Source organism: Mustelus asterias, chromosome 17 (assembly GCF_964213995.1).
Source record: "Mustelus asterias chromosome 17, sMusAst1.hap1.1, whole genome shotgun sequence".
Taxonomy (NCBI): Eukaryota; Metazoa; Chordata; class Chondrichthyes; order Carcharhiniformes; family Triakidae; genus Mustelus; species Mustelus asterias.
In genome coordinates, this window is record NC_135817.1 from 65,759,161 (window position 1) to 65,786,747 (window position 27,587).

At 46.5% G+C, this 27,587-nt stretch overlaps 1 protein-coding gene across 1 annotated transcript in view; it reads right to left on the reverse strand.

Annotated features, from left to right (window-relative positions):
* Positions 1 to 1,949: 1,949 nt before the first annotated feature.
* The window catches only part of LOC144506072 (proto-oncogene tyrosine-protein kinase ROS-like), a 161,696-nt gene continuing 136,058 nt past the window's right edge, over positions 1,950 to 27,587 (reverse strand). Inside the window, exons 26-32 of the mRNA XM_078231889.1 lie at positions 23,304 to 23,439; positions 21,939 to 22,101; positions 20,349 to 20,413; positions 19,275 to 19,404; positions 16,260 to 16,357; positions 11,159 to 11,362; positions 1,950 to 2,088 (exon numbers count right to left, since the gene is read on the reverse strand). Of these exons, the coding sequence (XP_078088015.1) occupies positions 1,950 to 2,088; positions 11,159 to 11,362; positions 16,260 to 16,357; positions 19,275 to 19,404; positions 20,349 to 20,413; positions 21,939 to 22,101; positions 23,304 to 23,439 (935 nt within the window). The remainder of the gene's footprint in view (positions 2,089 to 11,158; positions 11,363 to 16,259; positions 16,358 to 19,274; positions 19,405 to 20,348; positions 20,414 to 21,938; positions 22,102 to 23,303; positions 23,440 to 27,587) is intronic.

Below are 27,587 nucleotides of genomic sequence, written 5' to 3' on the forward strand. Positions count from 1 at the left end.
GGGAAGGCCCGGGAAGGTCACAAACTGTTTTGCACCCAACGTGAATACCGTTTCAGGCCTCTCCTCGAATTTTCCCAACATGGCAGGACTTGCGCTCCAAAATTCCCAAAATGTCTGACAATGGATGGCGGAATTTCCCCAAAGAATGGCAAATCGCCCGGATGCTTTTTTTTAAGCCCTGGAGCCCGTGTGCCTTCGGAATAGAATAATCAATCATCTCGGGTGTCATAATAGAGCCTACGCCTACTCTTAGCTGAAGTAGCCCGAGATCGTCCCCGTACACGGTGCATTGATATGGCAAGCAGCAGCGTTAGCGTGTGAAATGGGTCCCTTTATTTATATATGGCTGGGCAGGGGTGAGAGGGGGGGGGGGGGTAGATGCAGGGGAGTGATGCACAGCAGTTTGGTGGGGAATTGAATACATGAATGGGAAGATGGGCACAGGCAGGTGGGGGTGTAGGGATTGGGCATGGGAGTTCGGTAGAATGCATACGGGCAGGGGCACATACGTGGACAAAACTGAGCGCCCTGGAATTTCAAGGCGAAGGGATAATCACGGCTAACTTTTAGGGAGCGTAAAGGTGACGAACATTTTTGTTTTGTCACTATTTTTATTTCGTTAAAAAGGTACTTGCTACAGGTGCTGGTTCCTTGTACTAAAGTTCATGCCAACCACCATTAGCTGGACTAAAGAGGACATGCGAGGACAGTGAGGAACTAACCACATTTAAACATGGAAACTAAATAGGAGGTCACCTGAATATAAACACTACCAGGGTGGTCTTAAAAATTCAAGCAGATGGGTTTGACTGTATTTTAAACCTGAAACAGATGAGCACAGATTACAGCACACCCGGAAGGAAGGTATTATAACCATTATTGTACCCAGAAAAGCTGAAACTCCAGTGAGTTATATTTTGGTGCTCACATATTTTATAACTGAATATAAAGCAACAGGGCATTCACTTACTTTCATAGAATCCCTGCAGTGCAGAAGGAGGCCATTCAGCCCTTCGGGTCTGCACCGACCACAATCCCACCCAGGCCCCATTCTCGTAACCCCACATATTTAGCCAGCTGATCCCCCTGACACTGGGGTCAATTTAGCATGGTCAATCAACCTAACCCGCAATTCTTTGGAACGTGTGGAGGGAACTGGAGCACCCAGAGGAAACCCATGCAGATACGGGGAGAATGTGCAAACACCACACGGACAGTGACCCAAGCCGGGAATTGAACCTGGGTCCCTGGCGCTGTGAGGCAGCAGTGCTAACCACTGTGTCACCGTACAGTCTCTGCTATATTAGAATCACTACAGTGCAGAGGGAGGCCATTCGGCCCATCCCCATGGATTTAGCCTGCAAATCTCCCTGACACCAGTCAATATCTAACATTTAAGTTTGTGATTCAGACTACACCCACTAATTTAAATGATCAAGCGAGTTACAAGATGACTCTTGAGAATTATCAACACAGCTTCGCACATGTCTCAGAGTGTGCGATAAGTAGAAAGATGGGGGACAAAGTATCTCCCAAACATGTGATGCGAATTGTGGTGAATCACCACAAATACATTTTCCATGGCGGGGCTTACAGGTGGCATTGGAAGCTTGCCATTTGCCACTGGTAGGATTTGCCAGTCCCACCAAAGTCAATGGCTATTTGCGTTGCTCCTCGGGGAACCCACCATGGGGGGAGGTGTCACCTTCCGCTGGAAGATCCCGCTGGCAAGAAGAACTGGAAAATCCCACCCTTTGCGTGTCCTATTCAACAGCTCAGTGCCGAGCCGACTTAAAGCTTCAAGTTTCAACAAGCGCACAGGTAAAGTTACAGAAAACCTCCTCACTTAGAATTCATCATATACAGACATTGCCATCATTTTACATTTGGAATATAGTCCAGGAACAGTATGTGATGCTGCTCAAAAGTGTGTTAAAATTTAACGATACTCACACATTATCTGGACAAGAGTTTGGTTTCTCCAGCCTCCCTCCTGTTCTAACAAAATGCAACACTTCAAGATTGGTGCGAGCTGGGTAAGGCTGCTGGCCCAACGTCATGACTTCCCACATCAAGATACCAAATGACCTGGAAAGTGATTTGAAAAATATAGGAATAGGAATGACACCATAAATATTATTCCTGGTCATTTGAGAGAGTTAGGGCCCGATTTTACCAAAACTTCGCACCCGAATCGCAGTAAAGTTGGGTGTCGGGCCTATACCGCGATCTGCACCCGATTCCGAGCAGATCGCGGCTTTACCAACACCCGATTCGGGTGCGGGTCTGGCCCACGCCCGAATCGGGCGGCCCGACGATTTAAATGCATTTGCATGCATTTAAATCGACTTAATGAACCGTGCGCCCAACCCTACCGCCAAATCCCACTTTACTGTCTTCTGGCCCGTTCCGGATCCGTGCTTTTAGCGACATGCAGAATAAAAGTCCGAAGCGGACTTCAATTCTGCAGGGGAACCTCCGAAGCCCTCTCTGCCCTTGTGAAGTCACCATCCTACTCGACCATCCTTCGCAGACCCCCCCGCTAATCACTCCAGCAGACCCCGCCCCCCCCCTCTGGATCGGACCCCCCTGGGAGGCAGGCCTCCCTCGGCAGAGCACACCCCCAACCTACCTCGATCGCTGGTCTCCCTCCACCATCCTTCCGTTAGCAAGATAAGCTGTATGTTCCTCAGGTAGATCCACTTTGGTCAACACAAAGATGGTCCTTCTGCCTTGTGGGTCCATCTGGCTCACCAAGTCAGTTACAATACTGCGTTCAGCATCTACTAAACCATCTTGGATACAAAGGATAATGAATGGTACTGGTCAATCTTCCTGGTGTTATCAGTACTGTAACACCAGGAATGGCTGCCGACACCAAGGATATAATATTTAGCATAAGCAAGGGCTTACATGCAGAACCTTAATGCCATTATCCTTTGTATCCAAGATGGTTCAGTAGATGCTGAACGCAGTATTGTAACTGACTTGGTGAGCCAGATGGACCCGTCACACCCCCTCTCCTCCCCCCCCCCCCCCCCCCCGCCGCCCCCAGATGATCTGGGTCAGAGAGCCGCTCTCTCTGCTTTCTTCTCCCCACCCGGGAGCGCTGCTTCGGACTTTTTTCCGAACTGTGCATGCGCAGTTCAGAGCTCCGATCGGTCTGCCAGCGCTAAGCCCCGCCCACAGCGCGGATCGGACTGGAGACGGCAAAAAGCGTATGGGCGCGCTGGAAAGAGGATTCCAGGCTCGGATTTGTATTATGTCCAGATTCGGCACTTAGACTCAAAATGGTAAAATCGGGCCCTTAGTGTCCTTTGTTCCCACAGGAGGATCAGGATATTGAATTCGATGATCAGCCATGATCAAAATGGATGGCAGAGCAGGCTCGAAGGGCGGAATGTCCTACTCCTGCTTCTTTTTTCTATGAGGGAGAACGGAACAGAAAGAATTAACTCTGCGGTATCTTTAGGAACTAATATTGCTCTCTGCTTTGTGATCTCCAGTTTTGATATGAACACAATGTGCCCATAAGTTGGGCTGTTACTGTTTTAAAAGTAAAAAAGTTGAAGTTTATTTATTAGTCACAAGTAAGGCTTACATTAACACTGCAATGACATTACTGCGAAATTCCCCTAGCCGCCACAGTCCGGCGCCTGTTTGGGTCAATGCACCTAGCCAGCACGTCTTTCAGAATATGGGAGGAAACCGGAACACCCGGAGGGAACCCACGCAGACACGGGGAGAATGTGCAGACTCCACACAAACAGTGACCCAAGCCAGGAATCAAACCCAGGTCCCTGGCACTGTGATGCAGCAGTGCTAACCACTGTGCCGCCCATTTTGTTCCTTACATCTACAAAAATAATTGTCGACCATAAGGACCACACAAAAAACACACCTCACTGCTGGTGCCAAAAAAACCACACACTAAAACACAAATTTGCAAAATATGTAAAGGTTTGGGTGAAGACAGACCCTGATCTTTTATTTAGTTCAAATTAATGAACCTGATGTATTGTCTTTCTATCTATCTAAAGAGGCACCGGAAATAAACAATTTAACATTTAATTTTTTGGTCACTTTCTTTCATGATTTAATTATCCCCACTTTAGGTGATTCTTCCTGCACATCATAGCTAGACTAGGATGGTAGGCAACTGGCCTGTTGATACTTGACCCAGTGATTGGATGGTTTACAGTAGCCATTTGATTATTTCCCTACTCCCAGCCTTTGTCTGCTTCCGAAGAGCCAAGAATCTTAATCCAGTCCCCCGTGGCCAAGCTCAGACATAGGAGTCAATAGGTGGTAACTGCAGATACTGTAATTATGAATCTGAATACAGAACTCTCACTTTTGTATCTTTTTCCCCCTCTGTGCACCGTCATTTCTACAGAGTTTAGTGTCAATTAGCTCATAGTGACCTGATCCACACACTGGACACACTGCAAAACTTTAGGCACCTTCAGGCAATTGGATCATGTCAACCTCAATTCCCTTGGCCTTTCAATGCAACCATTTGCTTCACATTGCGCCCATCATTAGCCTGTAACCAGCACTGTTTCTCAGCAGTTTCACCAACGCGGCTGGCCCAATTTTGTTACTATTATAGAGTGGCAATAATTTTAATGATCACAACATTTTGCTGGTCAAATATGCATTAACCTCCATAGTAACTGATCAGCCTCTTTGGTTTCATATCCACATAGACAAATTTCCACCTACTTCTGCGAATGAAAAGATGTTTCAAGTGGTGTTCCAGGTTCGGGACCTTTGCTGTTTGTGTTGTATGTTAACGATTTGGACATGAACATGGGGGGCATGATTGGAAAATTTGCAGGCAGCACAAAGATTGGCTGAGTAGTGGATAGTGTAGAGGATAGCTACAACTTACAAAAAGATATTGATGAGACATAGAGAAGTGTGAGGTAATACATTTAGGGAGGTCAAACAGTTATACGGAATACACAATAAATGGGAACGTGCTAAGAAGGGCAAGTGAAGTGAGAAATCTTGGTATACAAGTACACAGGTCCCTAAAGGCAGCAGTTCAAGTTGGCAAGGTTGTAAAGAAGGCATATGGAACGCTCGCCTTCATTGACAGAGATCTGGGAGGGTGACTCTCCCAAAAAGATTGTAAGTGCTGAATTCATAGGAAAATTGGTGTAACTCACAATTGTTTTTTCAGTGGGAGTTCAGACTTGAATCTCCCGCATTCTATGCAATGCAGAGGTCACAATCGTGAATATTATTAAAAGCTTGGGGGGGGCGGTCTATTCCTCCTGGCAGACTGACCCAGCCCCCCGAACCTGCCCCGATCGGTGACCTCCCTCTAGTCCCGACCGGATCCCAATGCAGAGCAACAGCGGGACCCAATTCCCACTGAATGCCTCTAAGCCCCGCCCCCTAGGCCCCACCCCCTATGCCCTGCCCAATGCCCAGTGGGCAGTGCCAATGGGTACAGGTTGGCACTGCCAGGGTGCCCATGCCCAGGGGGCACCATACCTCCCACCGCATGAACCCCTGGGGGGGGACCCCGATTGCCCCCCTTCACTCCAGCGGGGTCTCCCGCTAGCTCCCCAAAAGTGGGGAGCTACTCTAAACCCCGCCAGAGTGAAATTGTACTGGCGGGGTGGGAGATGCTATCGGGCTCGGAGATTTCTGTCCCGGGCCAATAATCACATTCAAATAACATTAAAATATGATTTAAATTACTTACCTGCTGTTCCCGCCGGTTTCCAGCGTGGTGTCGACTGTGCCGGATATCCGTTGCTGGGAGATGCGCACGTGTCGGGAACACATGTGCGAATCCCGCAAAGCGGTGCGTGTGCAATTCTCCTGGTCCGATCCGCCAAAAAATTAGCAGGTCGGGATGGGAGAATCGCAGGCACAGAATATAAAAGTAAGGACATAATGTTGGAATTGTATAAAACACTGGTGAGGCCACAACTGCAATATTGTGTGCAGTTCTGGTCACCATATTATAGAAAGGATGTAATTGCTCTGGAGAGATTGCAGAGGAGGTTTACAAGAATGTCGCCAGGGCTAGGAAAGTGTAGCTATGAGGAGGGATTGGATAGGTTGGGGTTATTTTCCTTGAACAAAGAGGCTGAGGGGTAACATGATAGAAGTGTACAAAATAATGAGGGGAAGAGATAGAATGGACAGGATAAAATTGTTTCCCTTCGTGAAGAACTTTAGAATCAAAGGACATAGATTCACGATAAGCGGCAGTAAGTGTAGAGGGGCATGAGGAAGAACTTCTTTATGCGAAGAGTGGTGGGTGTCTGGAATTCGCTGTCTGATGGTGGCAGAGACCCTAAACTCTTTTAAAAAGTACCTGGAATTGTACCTTAAGTGCTGTAAGATATGGGGCTATGGACCGGGTGCAGGAATGCGGGATTAGAAAGACCACCTTGGTGTCCTCAGACTGATATGGACAGGATGGGCCATATGGCCTCCTTCTGTGCTGTAACTTTACTATGGTTCTCTCAGTCCATAATGAGCATGTTGTCCCCCTTCGACCAGATCTAACATACAATTGGGATATGCTAGCTTCATTTCTAATGGAGGGAAAATTATATCCTTATCTTGGAAACAAAGGTGAGGTATTTACCTGTAATTGCTGACACGGTTTATGTATTATTTTGTTCTGTGGTAGGGTATGTAATTTTAAACTATGATTTTGAATTAAATTAGAAAAGAAATGGTTTGAAACTTATAGAAAGAATGATTCAAAATGCTCATTAACAGTCGTTACATGATCCCACTTCCCCAGTAGCAGAAAAGAAAACGCAGAACATAATTGGGGAAAGTTTTGGTTCGGGCCTCAAAGAGATGCAATATCGACATTGTCCCTGCCCAAGGTAACAGGGAGGAGGCCCAAATCAACTTCAGATTTGGTTTTCATTTAAATTATATCAGTGGGCAGTGGACGCCAAACAGGAATTCAAATCTCCATCCAAGTCAGACGAATGGTTCTGCAGCACCACCCACAGGAGTGTGGTGGTAATGTGGTCATGTGGAAAATACTTGCATTAAATCCATTGGGCAAACTACAATGATTGTGAATTTGTATAGTTTCCCAAAATGTATTTGAACGGTCATGAAAGCGAGGAGCTTACAGCTATTAAAAGGAACAACGGGCGGGATTATCCGCTCTTCCCGGCGGCGGGATCTTCCTGATGAAGTTGACCCCTGCTGCGGGTTGCACGGCAGAGGAATGGGCGAGCCTTGTAAACTGCCATCGACTTCGGTGGGATCAAAACCCGCCAGTCAATGTGGCAATTTGTGATAAATAACAATATTTATTTGCCTAAAAGTAAATTAAAAATGGATAAAAATTACAAGTTAAGTATTGTCTGGGGTGTCGTTTAGATTAATTAACTTTAATTGTAGCTATACTGCGATTAAACGGCTGCTTAAATGATTTCTCTGCATTGACTGCATTGTCGGCTATAAACATTTTAATTGACTTAGCATCAGCTTGGTTCAGTTGGTCACAACGTAGTCAGAAATCTGTGGGTTCAAATTCCACTCCAGGACTATAATCTAGACTGACACTTTAACGCAGCACCAAAAACAGTGCTCCATGGGTGCAGGTGCCATTCCTTAAATTAAACTTCTTCCCAATTCAATAAAAGACTTGCGCCTCAGACATTCTCTGGAAATCCCGAAGTGTTTTACATCCAGCGAAGTACTGAATGAGGTGTACTCGCTGTAGTGATGGAGGAAATGCAACAACCACCCTTTCCAGACCTTTTCCAAGTGTATCACAGCTTGGTATGGCTGCTGCTCTGACCAAGGCTGCAACAAACCACAAAGGGCTGTGAACGAAGCCCAGTACATCGCGCAAACCAGCCTCCCATCCATTGACTCCCTCTTCACTTCCCGCTGCCTCAGAAAAGCAGCCAGCATAATCAAGGGCCCCACACACCCCAGACATTCTCTCTTCCACCTTCTTCCATCAGGAAAAAGATACAAAAGTCTGAGGTCATGTACCAACCGACTCAAGAACAGCTTCTTCCCTGCTGCCATCAGACTTTTGAATGGACCCACCTTGCATTAAGTTGATCTTTCTCTCCACCCGAGCTATGACTGTAACACTACATTCTGCACTCTCTCCTTTCCTTCTCCTCAATGTACTCAATGAATGGTATGCTCTGTTGTATAGCGTGCAAAAAAACGATACTTTTTACTGTACATACATGTGACAATAATTAATCAAATCAACTCAAATTTGCACAAAGTAAGATTCCACAAACCTGCATTGGAGGTAATGATCACTTAACTTGACCTGTAGTTTCTACTCGATTCTACCAGTTTTGTTTGGATGCAATTCACCCAATATTGGCACAATATTGTGCTGCTTTTAAACACTGCGCCAGAGGCAAGTTCACCCACAAAAAGGCTTGTCACCTCTCAGGGTGAAATAATAACTTTGAGAGCTGATCATATTCATTTGCAGGTCTTCAGCAGGGAGGCTTTCGCTGGATCTTTCGGGTGCAGGCACACTAATTGGTACATTTTGAGAGGTTGGTGAATGAATTTTTAAAAATTTGCTGACTACGGTGCACCAATTGAACTAGAAAATAGTTCGTACATTTTCTTGTCATTTTCATTCATTTAAAATAGGGTTATTTACAGTTGGTGGATTGACTCAAAGTTGAAAATCCTTATTTTTTTGTGATAAACCCATTTTTAGCTGAACTAATAATTTTTTTACCAAGCTACTACAATTAAATTGGGTGGATGGCATGGTGGCACAGTGGTTAGCACTGCTGGCTCACAGCGCCAAGGATCCGGGTTTGATTCCCAGCTTGGGTCACTGTCTGTGCAGACTCTGCACGTTCACCCCGCATCTGCATGGGTTTCCTCCGAGTGCTCTGGTTTCCTCCCACAGTCTGAAAGACGTGCTGGTTAGGTGCACTGGCCATGCTAAATTCTTCCTCAGCCCACCCGAACAGGCGCCGGAGTGTGGCGACTAGGGGATTTTCACAGTAACATCATTGCAGTGTTAATGTATGCCTACTCATGGCATGAATAAATAAACTTTAACTTAAATACGTCAAGGAATATTTTTAACGCAACTTTATTAAAACATTGTCTGACTGCACTGGTGCATTGCAGATTTTATGTTCAGCAATGTGAAAATGAGTTTGAATGGAAACATGTGGTCAGGCGAACAAACATCTCTCATAATGGATGGAATTTGCACAGAATCACCGAATGGCCAAAGAGGACAATTTACCTCACTGTTATTTTAGTCCTATTGGTGAAGGAATAAATGTTGGCCCGAAAACCAGCAAGATACCTCAGCTCTTCTTCAATGTGATGCCTTTGGATCTTACAAGCCCACCCGAGCAGACAGACAGGCCTCACTTTTAACAGAGAATCATAGAATGCAGCGACATTAATCTCTCCCTCAATGCCAACAAGACGAAGCAGACTTCAGGAAGCGTAAAGGAGAACATGCCCTTGTCTACATCAATGGGGACGAAGTAGAAAGAGTCGAGAGCTTCAAGTTTTTAGGGGTCCAGAACAACCTGTCCCGGTCCCCCCATGTCGACACTGTAGTTATGAATGCCCACCAATGCCTCTACTTTCTCAGAAGATGAAGGAAATTTGGCATGCCAACTACGACTCTCACCAACTTTTACAGATGTACCATAGAAAGCATTCTTTCTGGTTGTATCACAGCTTGATATGGCTCCTGCTCTGCCCAAGACTGCAAGAAACCATAAAAGGTCGTGAAGGTAGCCCAATTCATCACGCAAACCAGCCTCCCATCCATTGACTCTGTCTACACTTCCCACTGCCTCGGCAAAGCAGCCAGCATAATTAAGGACCCCATGCACCCTGGACGTTCTCTCTTCCACTTTCTTCCCTCAGGAAAAAGATACAAAAGTCTGAGGTCACGTACCAACCTATCCAAGAACAGCTTCTTCCCTGCTGCCGACAGGCTTTTGAATGGACCTACCTCGCATTAAGTTGATCTTTCTCTACACCCTAGCAATGACTGTAACACTACATTCTGCACTCTCTCCTTTCCTTCTCTGTGAACGGTATGCTCTGTCTGTATAGCGCGCAAGAAACAATACTTTTCACTGTATGCTAATACATGTGACAATAATAAATCAAATCAAATCCAAAATCAAATCAGCGTAGAAGGAAGCCATTTAGCCCATCGAGTCTGCACCAATTCTCTAACTATCCCATAGCCCCACGTGTTTACCCCACTAATCCCCCTAACGCAAGGGACAATTTAGCATAGCCAAGCCACCTAAGCTGTACATCTTTGGACAGTTCGAAACCATGGTTGAAGAATAATAAGCACATATTAGAAGCACCACTTTGGATAGTGGCATCATTGGAACAAATGCAACAGAGATGAAGGAGCTGAGAGAAAGGGATGGAGTCCTTCAGGATGTAGGGTGCGAAGAGCTGTAGTCCAGATAGCTGTGGAATTCATGTTTGTAATAGATATTGGTAGATAGCCTATTGCCGGAAATGGGGACAGAAAGATCAAGGAAGGGAAGGGAAACGTCTGAGATGGACCGGGTGAAGGTGATGGAGGGGTGGAAACTGGAAGCGAAGTTGATTAATTTCTCCAGGTCCGGACGAGAGCATGAAGTGGCACCAAAATAGTCATCGATGTACCAGTAAAGGAGTTGTGCGATGGGACCCGGGTAGGCCTGGAACAAAGAATGTTCCACATACCCCATAAAAAGACAAGCATTGCTAGGACCCATGTGGGTACCCATTGCTCCACCTTTGATTTGGAGAAAGTGGGAAAAGTTAAAGGAGAAGTTGTAGAGTGTTGCAGGTGAATGCCTATTTAGACATTCTTCCTTCAACCACCACCAAAATATATAAGAGTGACTAGTCATTCTTTGCTTTGCTGTTTGCAAGATCCTCCATAATAATGCTTATTGCATATCACTGTTTTCCAAGCATGGATGAATCTGACAGACATGGGGATGAATTTTCCTGTTCCGCCCGCCACGGGAATCGGAGCAGGCGAGGGGCAGATCATGGAAAGATCCGTTGACCTTGGACAGGATTTTCTGGTTTCGGGGCGAGCGCAGCCGGAAAATCCCGCCCATGATCATGCAGGGCAAACACTTTACAATTCAATTAACATGAACTCTTTACTTACCAAACATCAGACTGATTCGTGAACAGCCCATCAATTAAACTCTCAGGTGCCATCCACCTAACAGGAAGTAAACCTTCTCCTTCCTTTCTGTAATAGTCATTCTTGTAGATGTCTCTTGCAAGACCGAAGTCTCCTATTTTCACCTTACGGTTCGTGGAGTTGTATTCCTTTGTGGAGACTAAGCAGTTTCTAGCAGCCAGATCCCTAAAACAAATAAAATGCACTTGTAATTCTACAAGTACTCCTGCAGCAAATGCTTAGAGACCGCATTCTGCTAAAACATGATCAGCACATAAAAATTCCCTAAAATGTGTACATTCATTTTTGGTCACACTTACCTGATTAATACCCTTTCAATTGTGCACATGTCTGAAAAATGGCAAATGGAGTTTAACCCTGATAAATGTGAGGTGATTCATTTTGGTAGGACTAATTTAAATGTGGATTACAGGGTCAAAGGTAGGGTTCTGAAGACTGTGGAGGAACAGAGAGATCTTGGGGTCCATATCCACAGATCTCTAAAGGTTGCCACTCAAGTGGATAGAGCTGTGAAGAAGGCATATAGTGTGTTAGCTTTTATTAACAGGGGGTTGGAGTTTAAGAGCCGTGCAGGACCTTGGTGAGACCACATTTGGAATATTGTGTGCAGTTCTGGTCACCTCACTATAAGAAGGATGTGGAAGCGATGGAAAGAGTGCAGAGGAGATTTACCAGGATGCTGCCTGGTTTGGAGGGTAGGTCTTATGAGGAAAGGTTGAGGGAGCTAGGGCTGTTCTCTCTGGAGCGGAGGAGGCTGAGGGGAGACTTAATAGAGGTTTATAAAATGATGAAGGGGATAGATAGAGTGAACGTTCAAAGACTATTTCCTCGGGTGGATGGAGCTATTACAAAGGGGCATAACTATAGGGTTCATGGTGGGAGATATAGGAAGGATATCAGAGGTAGGTTCTTTACGCAGAGAGTGGTTGGGATGTGGAATGGACTGCCTGCAGTGATAGTGGAGTCAGACACTTTAGGAACATTTAAGCAGTTATTGGATAGGCACATGGAGCACACCAGGATGATAGGGAGTGGGATAGCTTGATCTTGGTTTCAGATAAAGCTCGGCACAACATCGTGGGCCGAAGGGCCTGTTCTGTGCTGTACAGTTCTATGTTCTATCCTCTTAACCCTCTTATGAAAAGAAATCTAGTTGGCTATTTTCTCCTCCCGTTCTTCTCTGCCGAGTTCAGTAGCGGGAATGGGAAATCTAGCAAGAGTCCCAAGTCACATTTTACGTTGGTGGAAAATCTTCTTCCATGTGTCTCCTCCCAACCCCTCCCTCCTCCCCCGCCACCACCAGTGACGTAAAAGGAGTCTTGATGCTCAACATCAGGAACCCCGTTATAATAAATTTGAATTGAATTATCAAGCCTCTCTCTGCCTGATTGTCTCTCCCATTAGATCATACATTCACGTCAACATTGGGGCACACTGGCGCGAATTACGTCTGGTCTCCCTTGGTGTACACCTGCGGGCTTCCCCACCAGAGGAGCTCAGGTGAGTGCATCGCTCAGTGGGGGCGAAGGTCATGCCCAGGCACTGCTCCATTGCACTGCCTGAGGACAATGCTGTGGAGGGGGTGTTGCACGGGGGAGGGGGTATCTATGTTTACCAGGCGGCCTTTAAAAATGGCACCCCAATCTTTATAAAATGAAGACTCTGGTTCCCATCCTTCAATATTTTTCCACTAAGTCCTGTGCAATATGGCATAGAAAAGCCGCAATGTCGCTTTTCCCACCCACTGCCACACTCAGCAAACAAGAAAAGAAAAAATCCCATACCCAGCTTCTTGAACCATTCCTCAGAACTAAAGCCTGTCATCCTTGCTGTTCCATTAACAACAATAATCAACAACAATAATCTCTCCCTCAATGTCAACAAAACGAAGGAGATAGTCATCGACTTCAGGAAGCGTAAAGACGAACATGCCCCTGTCTACATCAATGGGGACGAAGTAGAAAGGGTCGAGAGCTTCAAGTTTTTAGGTGTCCAGATCACCAACAACCTGTCCTGGTCCCCCCATGCTGATACTATAGTTAAGAAAGCCCACCAACGCCTCTACTTTCTCAGAAGACTAAGGAAATTTGGCATGTTAGCTACAACTCTCACCAACGTTTACTCATGCATCATAGAAAGCATTCTTTCTGGTTGTATCACTGCTTGGTATGGCTCCTGCTCTGCCCAAGACTGCAAGGAACTACAAAAGGTCATGAATGTAGCCCAATCCATCACACAAACCAGCCTCCCATCCATTGACTCTGTCTACACTTCCCGCTGTCTCGGCAAAACATTCTCTCTTCCACCTTCTTCCGTTGGGAAATGAGGATATGGCTGAGTCTTTAAATAAGTTTTTTGTGTCGGTCTTCACGGTGGAGGACACAAATAGTTTGCCAAATATTAACGATAGAGGGTTGGCAGCAGGAGAAATACTTAATACAATTAATGTTACCAGAGAGGCAGTGCTGGGTAGACTAATGGGACTGAAGGTGGATAAGTCCCCGGGTCCGGATGGAATGCATCCCAGGGTATTGAAAGAAATGTCAGAGGTAATAGTGGATGCGTTAGTGATTATTTATCAAAACTCGTTGCATTCTGGGGTAGTGCCGGTTGATTGGAAAACGGCTAATGTTACGCCGCTGTTTAAAAAAGGAAGGAGACAAAAGGCGGGTAACTATAGGCCGGTCAGCTTAACGTCTGTAGTAGGGAAAATGCTGGAATCCATTATTAAAGAGGAGATAGCAGGGCATCTGGATAGAAATGGTTCGATCAATCAGACGCAGCATGGATTCATGAGGGGAAAGTCGTGCTTGACAAACATGTTGGATTTTTATGAAGATGTGACTAGGGCGGTTGATGGAGGAGAACCGGTGGATGCGGTGTTTTTGGATTTCCAAAAGGCGTTTGATAAGGTGCCCCATAAAAGGCTACTGAAGAAGATTAGGGCACACGGAGTTGGGGGTAGTGTGTTAAAGTGGATTGGGGACTGGCTATCCGACAGGAAGCAAAGAGTCGGAATAAATGGGTGTTTTTCCGGTTGGAGGAAGGTAACTAGTGGCGTGCCACAGGGATCGGTACTCGGGCCGCAACTATTTACCATTTATATAGATGATCTGGAGGAGGGGACGGAGTGTAGGGTAACGAAGTTTGCAGACGACACAAAGATAAGTGGAAAAGTGAATCGTGTGGAGGAGGAAAGAAGATCTGCAGAGAGATTTGGACAGGCTGAGTGAGTGGGCGAGGATATGGCAAATGGAGTATAACGTTGAGAAATGCGAGGTTATACACTTTGGAGGAAATAATAACAAATGGGATTACTATCTCAATGGAAACAAATTAAAACATGCTACCGTGCAAAGGGACCTGGGGGTCCTTGTGCATGAGACGCAAAAGCCCAGTCTGCAGGTACAACAGGTGATCAAGAAGGCAAATGGGATGTTGGCCTATATTGCGAAGGGGATAGAATATAAAAGCAGGGATGTCTTGATGCACCTGTACAGGGCATTGGTGAGGCCGCAGCTGGAATACTGTGTGCAGTATTGGTCCCCTTATATGAGGAAGGATATATTGGCATTGGAGGGAGTGCAGAGAAGGTTCACCAGGTTGATACCGGAGATGAGGGGTTTGGATTATGAGGAGAGGCTGAGGAGATTGGGTTTGTACTCGTTGGAGTTTAGAAGGATGAGGGGGGATCTTATGGAGACTTATAAGATAATGCGGGGGCTGGATAGGGTGGAGGCGGAGAGATTCTTTCCACTTAGTAAGGAAGTTAAAACTAGAGGACACAGCCTCAAAATAAAGGGGGGTCGGTTTAAGACAGAGTTGAGGAGGAACTTCTTCTCCCAGAGGGTGGTGAATCTCTGGAATTCTCTGCCCACTGAGGTGGTGGAGGCTACCTCGCTGAATATGTTTAAAGCGCGGATGGATGGATTCCTGAGCGGTAAGGGAATTAAGGGTTATGGGGATCAGGCGGGTAAGTGGTACTGATCCACGTCAGATCAGCCATGATCTTATTGAATGGCGGGGCAGGCTCGAGGGGCTAGATGGCCTACTCCTGCTCCTATTTCTTATGTTCTTATGTTCTTAAAGCAGCCAGCATAATTAAGGACCCCACGCACCCTGGACATTCTCTCTTCCACCTTCTTCCGTCGGGAAAAAGACACAAAAGTCTGAGGTCACGTACCAACCAACTCAAGAACAGCTTCTTCCCTGCTGCTGTCAGACTTTTGAATGGACTTACCTTGCATTAAGTTGATCTTTCTCTACACCCTAGCTATGACTGTAACACTACATTCTGCACTCTCTCCTTTCCTTCTCTATGAACGGTATGTTTTGTCTGTATAGCGTGCAAGAAACAATACTTTTCACTGTATGCTAATACATGTGACAATAATAAATCAAATCAAATATCAAAATTATACCCAATAGTGTGAATAGTCATGGATCATTTGATTTAAAATCCATACTATTGGTGTGTGACATTTGATTACTTAATCTGAATCTTCCCAAGGTAGGGATATATAAACATAACAAAAAAACAATTCAGGGGTTTTGGAAATATTCATAATAGAAGGAAGTACTTGGGGGCTTTAAATCATCATAAACTTTGCAAAGGATAGTAATTATCAACATTATAAGAGTAGCTTACACTTCACATACAGAAATATAAATGTATGGCATTTTAACTAGATGCAAAACCTTATTTCTATGCAGGATGTACATCAAGATTTTCCAGTTACAAATCTTCCGCAAGATAATCAGAAATCTATTTTGAAAATCAATTTTGGTTTTAAATTTTAGCTTCATTAGGCTGCATCATGAGCTGCATTTTGCCATAATTGACGGTGCGTTCAAGTTAGTTTCTAAAACGGAAATAAGGTCTGCATTAAAACAGGTTCACTATAGTTGCCAGATAAGTACCTGCTGTAAAATTGATTTATTTGACCAAAAACACTTCAGATGTTTATATCTACCTCTTGTGCAGAGACATTCAGGATTAACTATTAAGTCTGCTCAAATGCATTTGTAGAGCATTAAATCAGCAATATAAATGGTTACTTACCTATGGACAAAATGCATTTTCTCAAGGTAGGTACAGCCTTTTGCAACATCCAGGCATATCTCTATGAGGTCACCCACGTAGAGCAGGGGTTGATGAAGCTGATGAAAAAAAAGATTGTCAGCAGTTCTCAAAGGATTCATTATGGAAAAATTGTTTGAAAAAGAAAAACGCTCGACGTTAGTTAAAGTTCATTCATTAGCCTCAGGTAGGCTTACATTAACACCGCAATGAAGTTACTGTCAAATTTCCCCCGTCAGCACACTCTGGCGCCTGTTCGGATACAGTGAGGGAGAATTTAGCATGGCCAATGCACCTAATCAGCACGTCTTTTAAGACTGTGGGAGGAAACCAGAGCATCCGGATCCCTGGCGTGTGAGGCAGCAGTGCTAACCACTACGTCACCCATCAATAATTGTTATCCTTCAAAAAGATGATCACCTCATTATGAAAGGCAATGAAGGTACTAGCTTGAGATATATAGATGGTCAAACCCGTATGCAAATCACACTATAATTTCCTTTCATTTCACAAAGGGGGTCAGTGGAATTTTAATTTTCCATTTTAGAAATTAATTTTTTCTTCAACAAATTAAAATTAAAATTTCTTTAAAATTGTGCATGTTTTTTTTTAAATTGTGCAATGAGTGGCACGGTGGCACAGTGGTTAGCACTGCTTCCTCACAGCGCCAGCGACCCGGGTTCGATTCCCAGCTTGGGTCACTGTCTGTGTGGAGTTTGCACATTCTCTCCGTGTCTGCGTGGGTTTCCTCTGAGTGCTCTGGTTTCCTCCCACATCCCAAAGGCGTGCTGGTTAGGTGCATTGACTTGAACAGGCGCCAGACTGTGATGACTAGGGGAATTTCACAGTAACTTCATTGCAGTGTTAATGTAAGCTTTACTTGTGACCATTCGCTGGTCAAATCCACTCCTCCAGTTTAATATTGCGAGTCACTTCCCACTTTCCAAAATGGATTCTCCAATTCTCAGACAACAGCCCAGCTTAATATTAATCTTTAAATTGCAAAATTAAATAAAAATTGCAAGAGCATTGAAAATGCAGGCAACTAAAAGACAATAGGAGATGTGAAAATATTGGGTGGGATTTTCCACTGGTTTCCATCTGCCTCACAGTGCCAGGGACCCGAGTTCAATTCCGGTTTGGCATTTGTACATTCTCCCCCATGTCTACGTGGGTTTCCTCCCACACTCCCAAAAGATGTGTAGGTTAGATGGATTAGCCATGCAAAATTGACCCTAGTGTCAGGGGAATTAACAGGATAAATAGGTGGGGTTATGGGAATAGGTCCTGGACGGGATTGTGGTCGGTGCAGACTCGATGGGTCGAATGGCCTCCTTCTGCATTGTAGGGATTCTATGAATGTTTTTTTTTTAAAATTCCTCACACACATTGTTCGGATTGAATTTAATCTTCTGCTTAAGGGGTTACTTCATTTTCTCTGATAATAGCTTGAATATTGGATTGCAGTTAGAAATTATAAAATTTATGTTGCTCATTCCCACAATTCTTCAGGGTATGGATGACATAGCCAGAAAAAAAAGGCACTTCTGTCCAGGTCTTTCATTAGCGAGGAATTTTGAACAAGGGTGAATGGCCTCCCAGTAAGAGGATCGCCCACATCATGAACTAACAAGACAATGATTAAGAGATTTTTTTTAATGGTGCTAACTCATTAATCATCACAACATAATTAATTTTCAAGTTTACAAGGACTAGCGCTGTGACTACAGCCTGATAAAAGTTTTAAGTTGAATTTCTTCACACTTTGCAGAGAAAGAGAAGAATAAAAGAATCCATAATGGTTGCGTACTCCACCCAGAGCTAAAACAGATAATACACATAATGGCACAGTGGTTAGTACTGCTGCCTCACAGCGCCAGGGATCCAGATTCAATTCCAGCCTCGGGTCACTGTCTGTGTGAAGTTTGCACATTCTCCTCGTGTCTTCGTGGGTTTCCTCCGGGTGCTTCATTTCCTCCCACGGTCCAAAGATGTGCGGGTTAGGTGGATTGGCCATGCTCAATTGCCCCTTAGTGTCAGGGGAACTAGCTAGGGTAAATGCAAAGGGTTATGGGGATAGGGCCTGGGTGGGATTGCGGTTGGTGCTGACTCGATGGACCAAATGGCCTCCTTCTGCACTGTAGGGATCCTAGGATTCTATGATTTCTCTCCATGATTGTTGCTTAAGAAGTTAAGCGTGACGAGACTTGGTTGACCTCGAGAAAGATTATTTGCAATCGAGAAAATTGATGTCAAGTCCAAGAATCTTTTGCAGCTGACTTCTACCATAAATCATGAAGTGAAGAAAGGGTGGTATGAACAGAAGGCTACAATTGGTATGTTTCTCACGACACCTTCTTACCCCAGTGGTCCTACCCATCCTCCGAGGGTTTCCTTCTTTAATATGCACAGCGAATCTCCAGATAGTCCGTGTTGAACGTCCCTGTCCTTCACTTTACGAACTGTTGGACACTCCAACTTTCGTCCCCAGTGTTCAATCTCTTAGTACTGGGATGTCTCTTCAAAAACTACTTGATGGCCAGGCATCAGGGAGCACAGATCTTTATTCAGTCTACTCGCTCCACACTCCAAACACTGACTGCCCACTCAGAGTGGTTCACCCCACACCCCAGATCACATGACCCATTCCCTTAAAGGGGCCATGCCCCAACATACATGACCATGTCACTCAAGGGTAGCATGCAGATCTGGAGGAAAGGGCTGAATGATCCTTGCAGAATATCAGAAGTGACAATGCAGGAAAGGGAAGCTATCCAAAGGGAAGCCTTTGGATAGGTGGTAATGAAGGTGTGAAGAGGCAGCTTCCTTGAGAAAGGAAGATGGATATTGGGAGAGAATAATATGATCAGCAATGCAAATACTGTAGATAACCACTGGAGGACACGGGGAAGAACATTATTGAACAACTGTGCAACATTGTTTTTCATCTTCCAGTGACATGATGGGAGAATTGTCAATTATTTCTGCCGAACCTACCCGAGAGCCTCGAGCTCCTCGGAGATAACTGAGCAAGTCTCTTCCCTTCATCAGCTCCAGGATTAAGAACTGTGGCTCATTCAGCAGGCACACACCCAGCAGCTTAACTATATGAGCATGATCAAAGTGACTGAAAGGAAATAAACACACACTATAAGTACTGCAGGACACAAAGCTACCAATGAAAAATGCATCTAAGACAACAAATAGTCAGGAAGGAGGAAAGGGTGTATTGTTTTTAAAAACATATTCTTTCAGGGTTAATTGAGCGGCACAGTGGTTAGCACTGCTGCCTCACACCGCCAGGGACCCAGGTTCGATTCCGGGCTTGGATCACTGTCTGTGTGGAGTTTGCACGTTCTCCCCGTGTCTGCGTGGGTTTCCTCCGGGTGCTCTGGTTTCCTCCCACAATCTGAAAGATGCAGGATTGACCATGCTAAATTGCCCCTTAGTGTCAGGGGGACCAGCTAAGGTAAATGCATGGGGTTATAGGGATAGGACGTGGGTGGGATTGTGGTTGGTGCAGACTCGATGGGCCAAATGGCCGCCTTCTGCACTGTAGGATTCTATGAATTTCTTGTCAGAAAAAATTATATTGGAAGCATTTTACCTCATCGCCACTGCATATAACACAAACAGATCAGCCCTGATCTTATTGATTAGTTACAGACTCGAGGGGCTGAATGGCCTACTCCTGCTCCTATTTTATATGTTCATATGCTTGTATAATAAGACAAAGGAAAATAATTCCTGCAGACAATTTAGTGTGTTCATGAATCTAGATGAGTCAAATCAGCTTGCATATTTTAATTATCTCTGCCACTGAAGGTTTGTGATTCATTTGCGCTGAGCTCCTCCTTTTGCAATGTTTCCTCCCCATAACCCTTACCCATCGCCAACCCCCAGCAGAATGGATGTGATTGGTGGCAAGTCTGGAATTCAATCTTACAGAGCCCTCAACTGGCTGTGAATATAAAATTGTGAAGTACTCCCACAAATTTCAACATGCATCACCTTTCTCATCAACGTCAGAAAGGCAAAAACATCTCAGCCGTTGTCTGTAAACAAACCTACCTCATTAAGTATGCTTCTTTGAGGAATTCAGATTTTTCGTGATCCGTTGCCCCTTTTCTCAGTGCCTGGTAAATAAATAATCACATTCTTGTGACACTGCATTGCAACCTTGGCTAATAACTTGCACCTTAATGTGAATTTATTGGTATCAGTTCTAATCTCCAAATGCAAGGTCTAAGAGGGGAAAAACAGAAGTGCCACAGTAGATTTTCTGTTTTCCCAGGATCATTGAGCAAGAATAGCACAACTGACAATTTTGATGGGGTTTGCCAAAGTTAGCCTTAATTAGAAATCGTGAAGTTTTGATGCAGGTTTGGAACTCAAACTGGGGCCTTGGTCATTGGGGGTGTCAAAGAAATAAATCTGTCACAGCTATTCCCACAGAAAAATGATCCAGACGGTGTAGATAAGGGTGGTGCACCTCCAGCTCAGGAATCCTAACTTGCATCCATCATTCCATCCTCTTTGTCTGCTTTCAAAAATACTTAAATGACGTGTAGTGCTCAATCCAAGGTTCAGTTTAAGGACTTCGATTGCGGCAACGAAAAAATAAGCAGCAACTTAAATATTCACTTACCACAAGACAAGAACATGCCTTCTTTCTATTGCCCATTTATACTGGTGAGCCCAACACACAGCACATTCTTAATAAGAAAATTGGGAGCTCACTCCATCAGTTTGGTCATTTTCATTTGGATTGGAATTAAAGATCATGGACAGTAAAAATAAAAGTGGATCTGGTGGTCCAGCTGTCTGTCAGAGTGCCTGAACCTCAAGTTATCTTCCCTTCGCACAGTTGCTGCTGGCTGAATAATTTATCAAAGAGTAACACATAGAAAGGTGGAGGTTGCACATTTATTGTGCCTGCTCACATCTCTCACAAACAATTAACTACCTGGAAGTGCAGTCAGTATTTAAGTTTTGCAAATGTGAGACTCAATGCACACGACCATATCTTATATGAAACAAAAGCATTGAGATGAATCGTCAGTTAATCTATTCTGGCCAGTGATGGCCAGGGGGAAGATTGTTCATCTGGACACTGGGAGAATTTCTGGGTCTTCTCTGCCTATAAGGCCGTGGGATCTTGAATGCTGAGTGAACCAATGCTAGGGCTTCAGCTAACAACCTCTGAAGCATGGCCCCTCTTGCAATATAGCATTTCCTCACTATACATTGAAATAACTGAGATTTTATTCTCAAGCTTTGCATATATTCGAGTACAAGCTTTAATTCCTAAATGGGGAAGGATATGATGAGTATAATCTGGAGATTTTATACTGAGGGCTGAACGTAATGCAAGATTAGAAAGTTATAGCTTGTAGTTTAAATATTAGGTCAATTCTTATGAATCAATGGTTGGATGTCTTGCATTTTCTTGGTGCTGCCAAACATTTCTGTTTGAGTCTGCAGCAAAGGGAACCACCTGGGAGTCTTTCAGACAGGCTTGGTGTATTTCCAACATTTTTATGTTTTCACTTCAAATTTATGGCATTTGCAGGTTTATTCTTAATTTTGGTTGTGAGTGTGGCTGAGATCTCTTGGCACACAGTCTCTCCGCTTATCAGGTACACATTATTGTACACTTACCTTTACGGCTACTTTGACATCGCCGCTGCCAGGCCCCAAAATATCTTCAGCTTTTCCTTCGAACACTTCTCCAAATGCCCCGCTACCAAGAAAATTTAGCAAAGTAAGTTTCTCTCTTGGAAATAATGGGAGAGACTCAAGTTCCATGTGAGTGGGGAGGCAGCTGGAAAGAAAAATGTTTAGATTATTCATCCTCTTACACCTCAAATTGTAAAGGCATTAATCATGAATACTTCTGCATTTCAGATAAATCAATTTAGCACCTCAAAAGTAAAAACCAACTCTCCAAGCCCCGCAAAGATGTATCTTGCAGGCAATCTATATGCCACATAAATATCAATTCAGAGATTGTTACTGATCACTGAGGAGGGATTTAATCACTTTGGCTGTGCAATATGACCCCCCTCCTAATCTATGTATCTGAATATAACCCCAATAGGATATCCATGCCATGTCTACCACTCACTAATTTACATTTATTTAACATATAAATGATTGAGTGCTGCTGATTGATGCACTTGCTACAACCTGCCTTACTACATAATAAAGCTCAGCTGATAAATGATCATTGACAGTTTTTACTCATTCTGGGACTTGGGCATCGCTGACTGGGTCAGCATTTATTGCCCATCTCTAGTTGCCCGAGAGCAGTTGAGAATCAACCACATTGCTGTGGCTCTGGAGTCATACATAGAATCGATAGGATCCCTACAGTGCAGAAGGGGGCCATTCGGCCCATCGAGTCTGCACTGACTCTCCAACGGTACATCTCACCAAGGCCCTATCCCCGTAACCCCTCATATTTACCCCACTAATTCCTCTGTCTTGGAATGCTAAGGGACAATTTAGCATGGCCAATTAACCTAACCTGCACATCTTTGGAGTGTGGGAGGAAGCCGGAGCACCTGGAGGAAATCCACGCAGACATGGGGAGAACGTGCAAACTCCACACAGTCACCCAAGGTCAGAATCGAACCCAGATCCCTGGCACTGTGAGACAGCAGTGCTAACCACTGTGCCACCATGCCGCACAGACTAGGTAAGGACAGCATATTTCCTTCCCAAAGAACATTATTGAATCAGATGGATTTTCCGACAATCGACAATGATTTCATGGCCATCAGTAGATTCTTAATTCCAGATATTTTTATTGAATTCATGTGTTGTGGTGAGATTTGAACCCGGATCCCCAGAACATTAGATGAGTTTCTGGATTAATAGTCTAGCGATAATATCACTAGGCCATTGCCTCCCCATAGACCACAGCATTTGATAAATTCTGCCATCATTCATTGAATTCACAGGGCATCTTGCTAATTGTGGTCTAGAAACTGATACAGGAGCAAGAAAAAAGATGAATCGTACCTTGAGGTATACCAGATGTTTGTCTGAATTACAGATGCGTTCAAATCTCTGATCCAAGCCAATTCCAAATCCGGATTATAGTTCACGTGAAGAGTGGTTACATCTCCCATTTGCTTATTATGATTTGCATTTTGGGCTGGCAAATGTCAAGAAAATTAAATTAGGTAGAGAAATACCTAAAAATTGCAAAATTAATTTTATTCACAATGGAAGTCTAGCCTTTGATTTTAACCTGGTGTGAACGACAAGCTTGGTGGCCCTTGCCCAGATTCAGCAGCGTGAGGCCTGGGTTAGTTAAACGCCCTGGCCTCATTAAAATAGCCATGATGTGGAGATGCCAGTGTTGGACTGGGGTAAACACAGTAAGAGTTTTAACAACACCAGGTTAAAGTACAACAGGTTTATTTGGTAGCAAATGCTATTAGCTTTCGGAGCGCTGCTCCTTCGTCAGATGGAGTGGAAATCTGCTCTCAAACAGTGCACAGAGACACAAAATCAAGTTACAGAATACTGATTAGAATGTGAATCTCTACAACCAACCAGGTCTTAAAGAAACAGACAATGCTCCCGGCTCCCTCCACTCACATTGTCTGTATCTGTAAGATCTGGTTGGTTGTAGAGATTCGCATTCTAATCAGTATCTGTAACTTGATTTTGTGTCTCTGTGCCCTGTTTGAGAGCAGATATCCACTCCATCTGACGAAGGAGCAGCGCTCCGAAAGCTAATGGTATTTGCTACCAAATAAACCTGTTGGACTTTAACCTGGTGTTGTTAAAACTCTTACTCATTAAAATAGCCCAGAAATGAACTATTGCCTGAATATGGAGAGAATGACTTCGAGACAACTGGCAAGGGAGGAGCAGGTTCAACAAGAGAGGCCACAATCCCAGGACTGTTCCAATGAAAGTGGAGGACTCCGGACAAGGATGTGATTAGAGAAAGCCTTAAATTACTGGTGGCGGCTTAAGGGTTGCTCTGGTTATGTTTGCCCACAAGGAAACATTCACAAAATTAAATTAAAAGATGTACTTTTTTCTTTTCTGGCCCTCAAGCTTTTGCATTTAGCTCTCTTGGTAAGCTGAGTACCAAGCACATGCTACACAAACCAGGTTTAAATAATGCTCTTTTTTTTGGCAGTTCAGGTTGGGAGATGCGCGTGTCGGCCATTTCGCAGGTTCCCCATGAGCGTTTATGATCTGCGTGCATCACCCAACGGAAAAAATGGCGTCGCCGGGACCGCGCTGAAAACCGGCGTGCCGCTGATTTGCATCACTGACCATACTTTAGCATGCCATTATCGGGATCTCCACCCACATTAGCGTCTCCCACCTCTTTGGCGTGATGTCACTTTTGTACGAATCAGAGTAGATATATAAAAGTCTCAACCTGGCGTGGCAGCCTTGAACTGAGGTAAGTGCTGCTAGCAGAGTGCAGGGGATGTTGCAGGCAGGCCCTGGAGATGCTTGATGGGCTTCCTCCTGCTGTCTTCAGGTGTTGGCCCGTGGACCAGTGACGTCTGTATGGGGAGGGGACAGCGATGTCTGTATGGGGGTGAGGGGGGTGGATTGGCAGCAATGTCTGTATGGGGAGGGGCGGCAGAGATGTCTTATGGGGAAGGGGGCATCGATGCCTGTATGTGGAGGGGGGCAGGGATGCCTGTATGGAGAGAGGGGCAGTGAGGTCTGTATGGGGAGAGGGGCAGCGATCTCTGTATGGGGAGAGGGGCAGCGATCTCTGTATGGGGACAGGGGCAGCGATCTCTGTATGGGGACAGGGGCAGCGATCTCTGTATGGGGACAGGGGCAGCGATCTCTGTATGGGGAGAGGGGCAGTGAGGTCTGTATGGGGAGAGGGGCAGCGATCTCTGTATGGGGAGAGGGGCAGTGAGGTCTGTATGGGGAGAGGGGCAGCGATCTCTGTATGGGGAGAGGGGCAGCGATCTCTGTATGGGGAGAGGGGCAGCGATCTCTGTATGGGGACAGGGGCAGCGATCTCTGTATGGGGACGGGGCAGTGATCTCTGTATGGGGACAGGGGGCAGCGATCTCTGTATGGGGACGGGGCAGCGATCTCTGTATGGGGAGAGGGGCAGTGAGGTCTGTATGGGGACAGGGGCAGCGATCTCTGTATGGGGAGAGGGGCAGCGATCTCTGTATGGGGAGAGGGGCAGTGAGGTCTGTATGGGGAGAGGGGCAGCGATCTCTGTATGGGGAGAGGGGCAGCGATCTCTGTATGGGGAGAGGGGCAGCGATCTCTGTATGGGGACAGGGGCAGCGATCTCTGTATGGGGACGGGGCAGCGATCTCTGTATGGGGACAGGGGGCAGCGATCTCTGTATGGGGACGGGGCAGCGATCTCTGTATGGGGACAGGGCAGCGATCTCTGTATGGGGACAGGGGGCAGCGATCTCTGTATGGGGACGGGGCAGCGATCTCTGTATGGGGACAGGGGGCAGCGATCTCTGTATGGGGACAGGGGGCAGCGATCTCTGTGTGTGGGGGGCAGTGATGTCTGTATGGGGAGAGGGGCAGCGATCTCTGTATGGGGACAGGGGGCAGCGATCTCTGTATGGGGACAGGGGCAGCGATCTCTGTATGGGGAGAGGGGCAGCGATCTCTGTATGGGGACAGGGGCAGCGATCTCTGTATGGGGACGGGGCAGCGATCTCTGTATGGGGACAGGGGGCAGCGATCTCTGTATGGGGACGGGGCAGCGATCTCTGTATGGGGACAGGGGGCAGCGATCTCTGTATGGGGACGGGGCAGCGATCTCTGTATGGGGACAGGGGGCAGCGATCTCTGTATGGGGACAGGGGGCAGCGATCTCTGTATGGGGACGGGGCAGCGATCTCTGTATGGGGACAGGGGCAGCGATCTCTGTATGGGGACAGGGGGCAGCGATCTCTGTATGGGGACAGGGGCAGCGATCTCTGTATGGGGACAGGGGGCAGCGATCTCTGTATGGGGAGAGGGGCAGCGATCTCTGTATGGGGAGAGGGGCAGCGATCTCTGTATGGGGACAGGGGCAGCGATCTCTGTATGGGGAGAGGGGCAGCGATCTCTGTATGGGGACAGGGGCAGCGATCTCTGTATGGGGACGGGGCAGCGATCTCTGTATGGGGACAGGGGCAGCGATCTCTGTATGGGGACGGGGCAGCGATCTCTGTATGGGGAGAGGGGCAGCGATCTCTGTATGGGGACAGGGGCAGCGATCTCTGTATGGGGACAGGGGGCAGCGATCTCTGTATGGGGACAGGGGCAGCGATCTCTGTATGGGGACAGGGGGCAGCAATGTCTGTATGGGGACAGGGGCAGCGATCTCTGTATGGGGACAGGGGCAGCGATCTCTGTATGGGGACAGGGGGCAGCGATCTCTGTGTGTGGGGGGCAGTGATGTCTGTACGGGGAGGGGGGGGCAGTGATGTCTGTACGGGGAGGGGGGGGCAGTGATGTCTGTACGGGGAGGGGGGGGCAGCGATGTCTGTATGGGGGGGCGGGGGCAGTGATGTCTGTACGGGGAGCGGGGGGGGCAGTGATGTCTGTACGGGGAGCGGGGGGGGCAGTGATGTCTGTACGGGGAGCGGGGGGGGCAGTGATGTCTGTACGGGGAGGGGGGGGCAGCGATGTCTGTACGGGGAGGGGGGGGCAGTGATGTCTGTACGGGGAGGGGGGGGCAGCGATGTCTGTATGGGGGGGCGGGGGGGTGCAGCGATGTCTGTACGGGGAGGGGGGGGCAGTGATGTCTGTACGGGGAGGGGGGGGCAGTGATGTCTGTACGGGGAGGGGGGGGGGCAGTGATGTCTGTACGGGGAGCGGGGGGGGCAGTGATGTCTGTACGGGGAGGGGGGGGGCAGTGATGTCTGTACGGGGAGGGGGGGGGGCAGTGATGTCTGTACGGGGAGCGGGGGGGGCAGTGATGTCTGTACGGGGAGGGGGGGGCAGTGATGTCTGTACGGGGAGGGGGGGGGCAGTGATGTCTGTACGGGGAGGGGGGGGGCAGTGATGTCTGTACGGGGAGCGGGGGGGGCAGTGATGTCTGTACGGGGAGGGGGGGGCAGTGATGTCTGTACGGGGAGGGGGGCAGCGATGTCTGTACGGGGAGGGGGGCAGCGATGTCTGTACGGGGAGGGGGGCAGCGATGTCTGTACGGGGAGGGGGGGGCAGCGATGTCTGTACGGGGAGGGGGGCAGCGATGTCTGTACGGGGAGAGGGGCAGCGATGTCTGTACGGGGAGGGGGGCAGTGATGTCTGTACGGGGAGGGGGGCAGCGATGTCTGTACGGGGG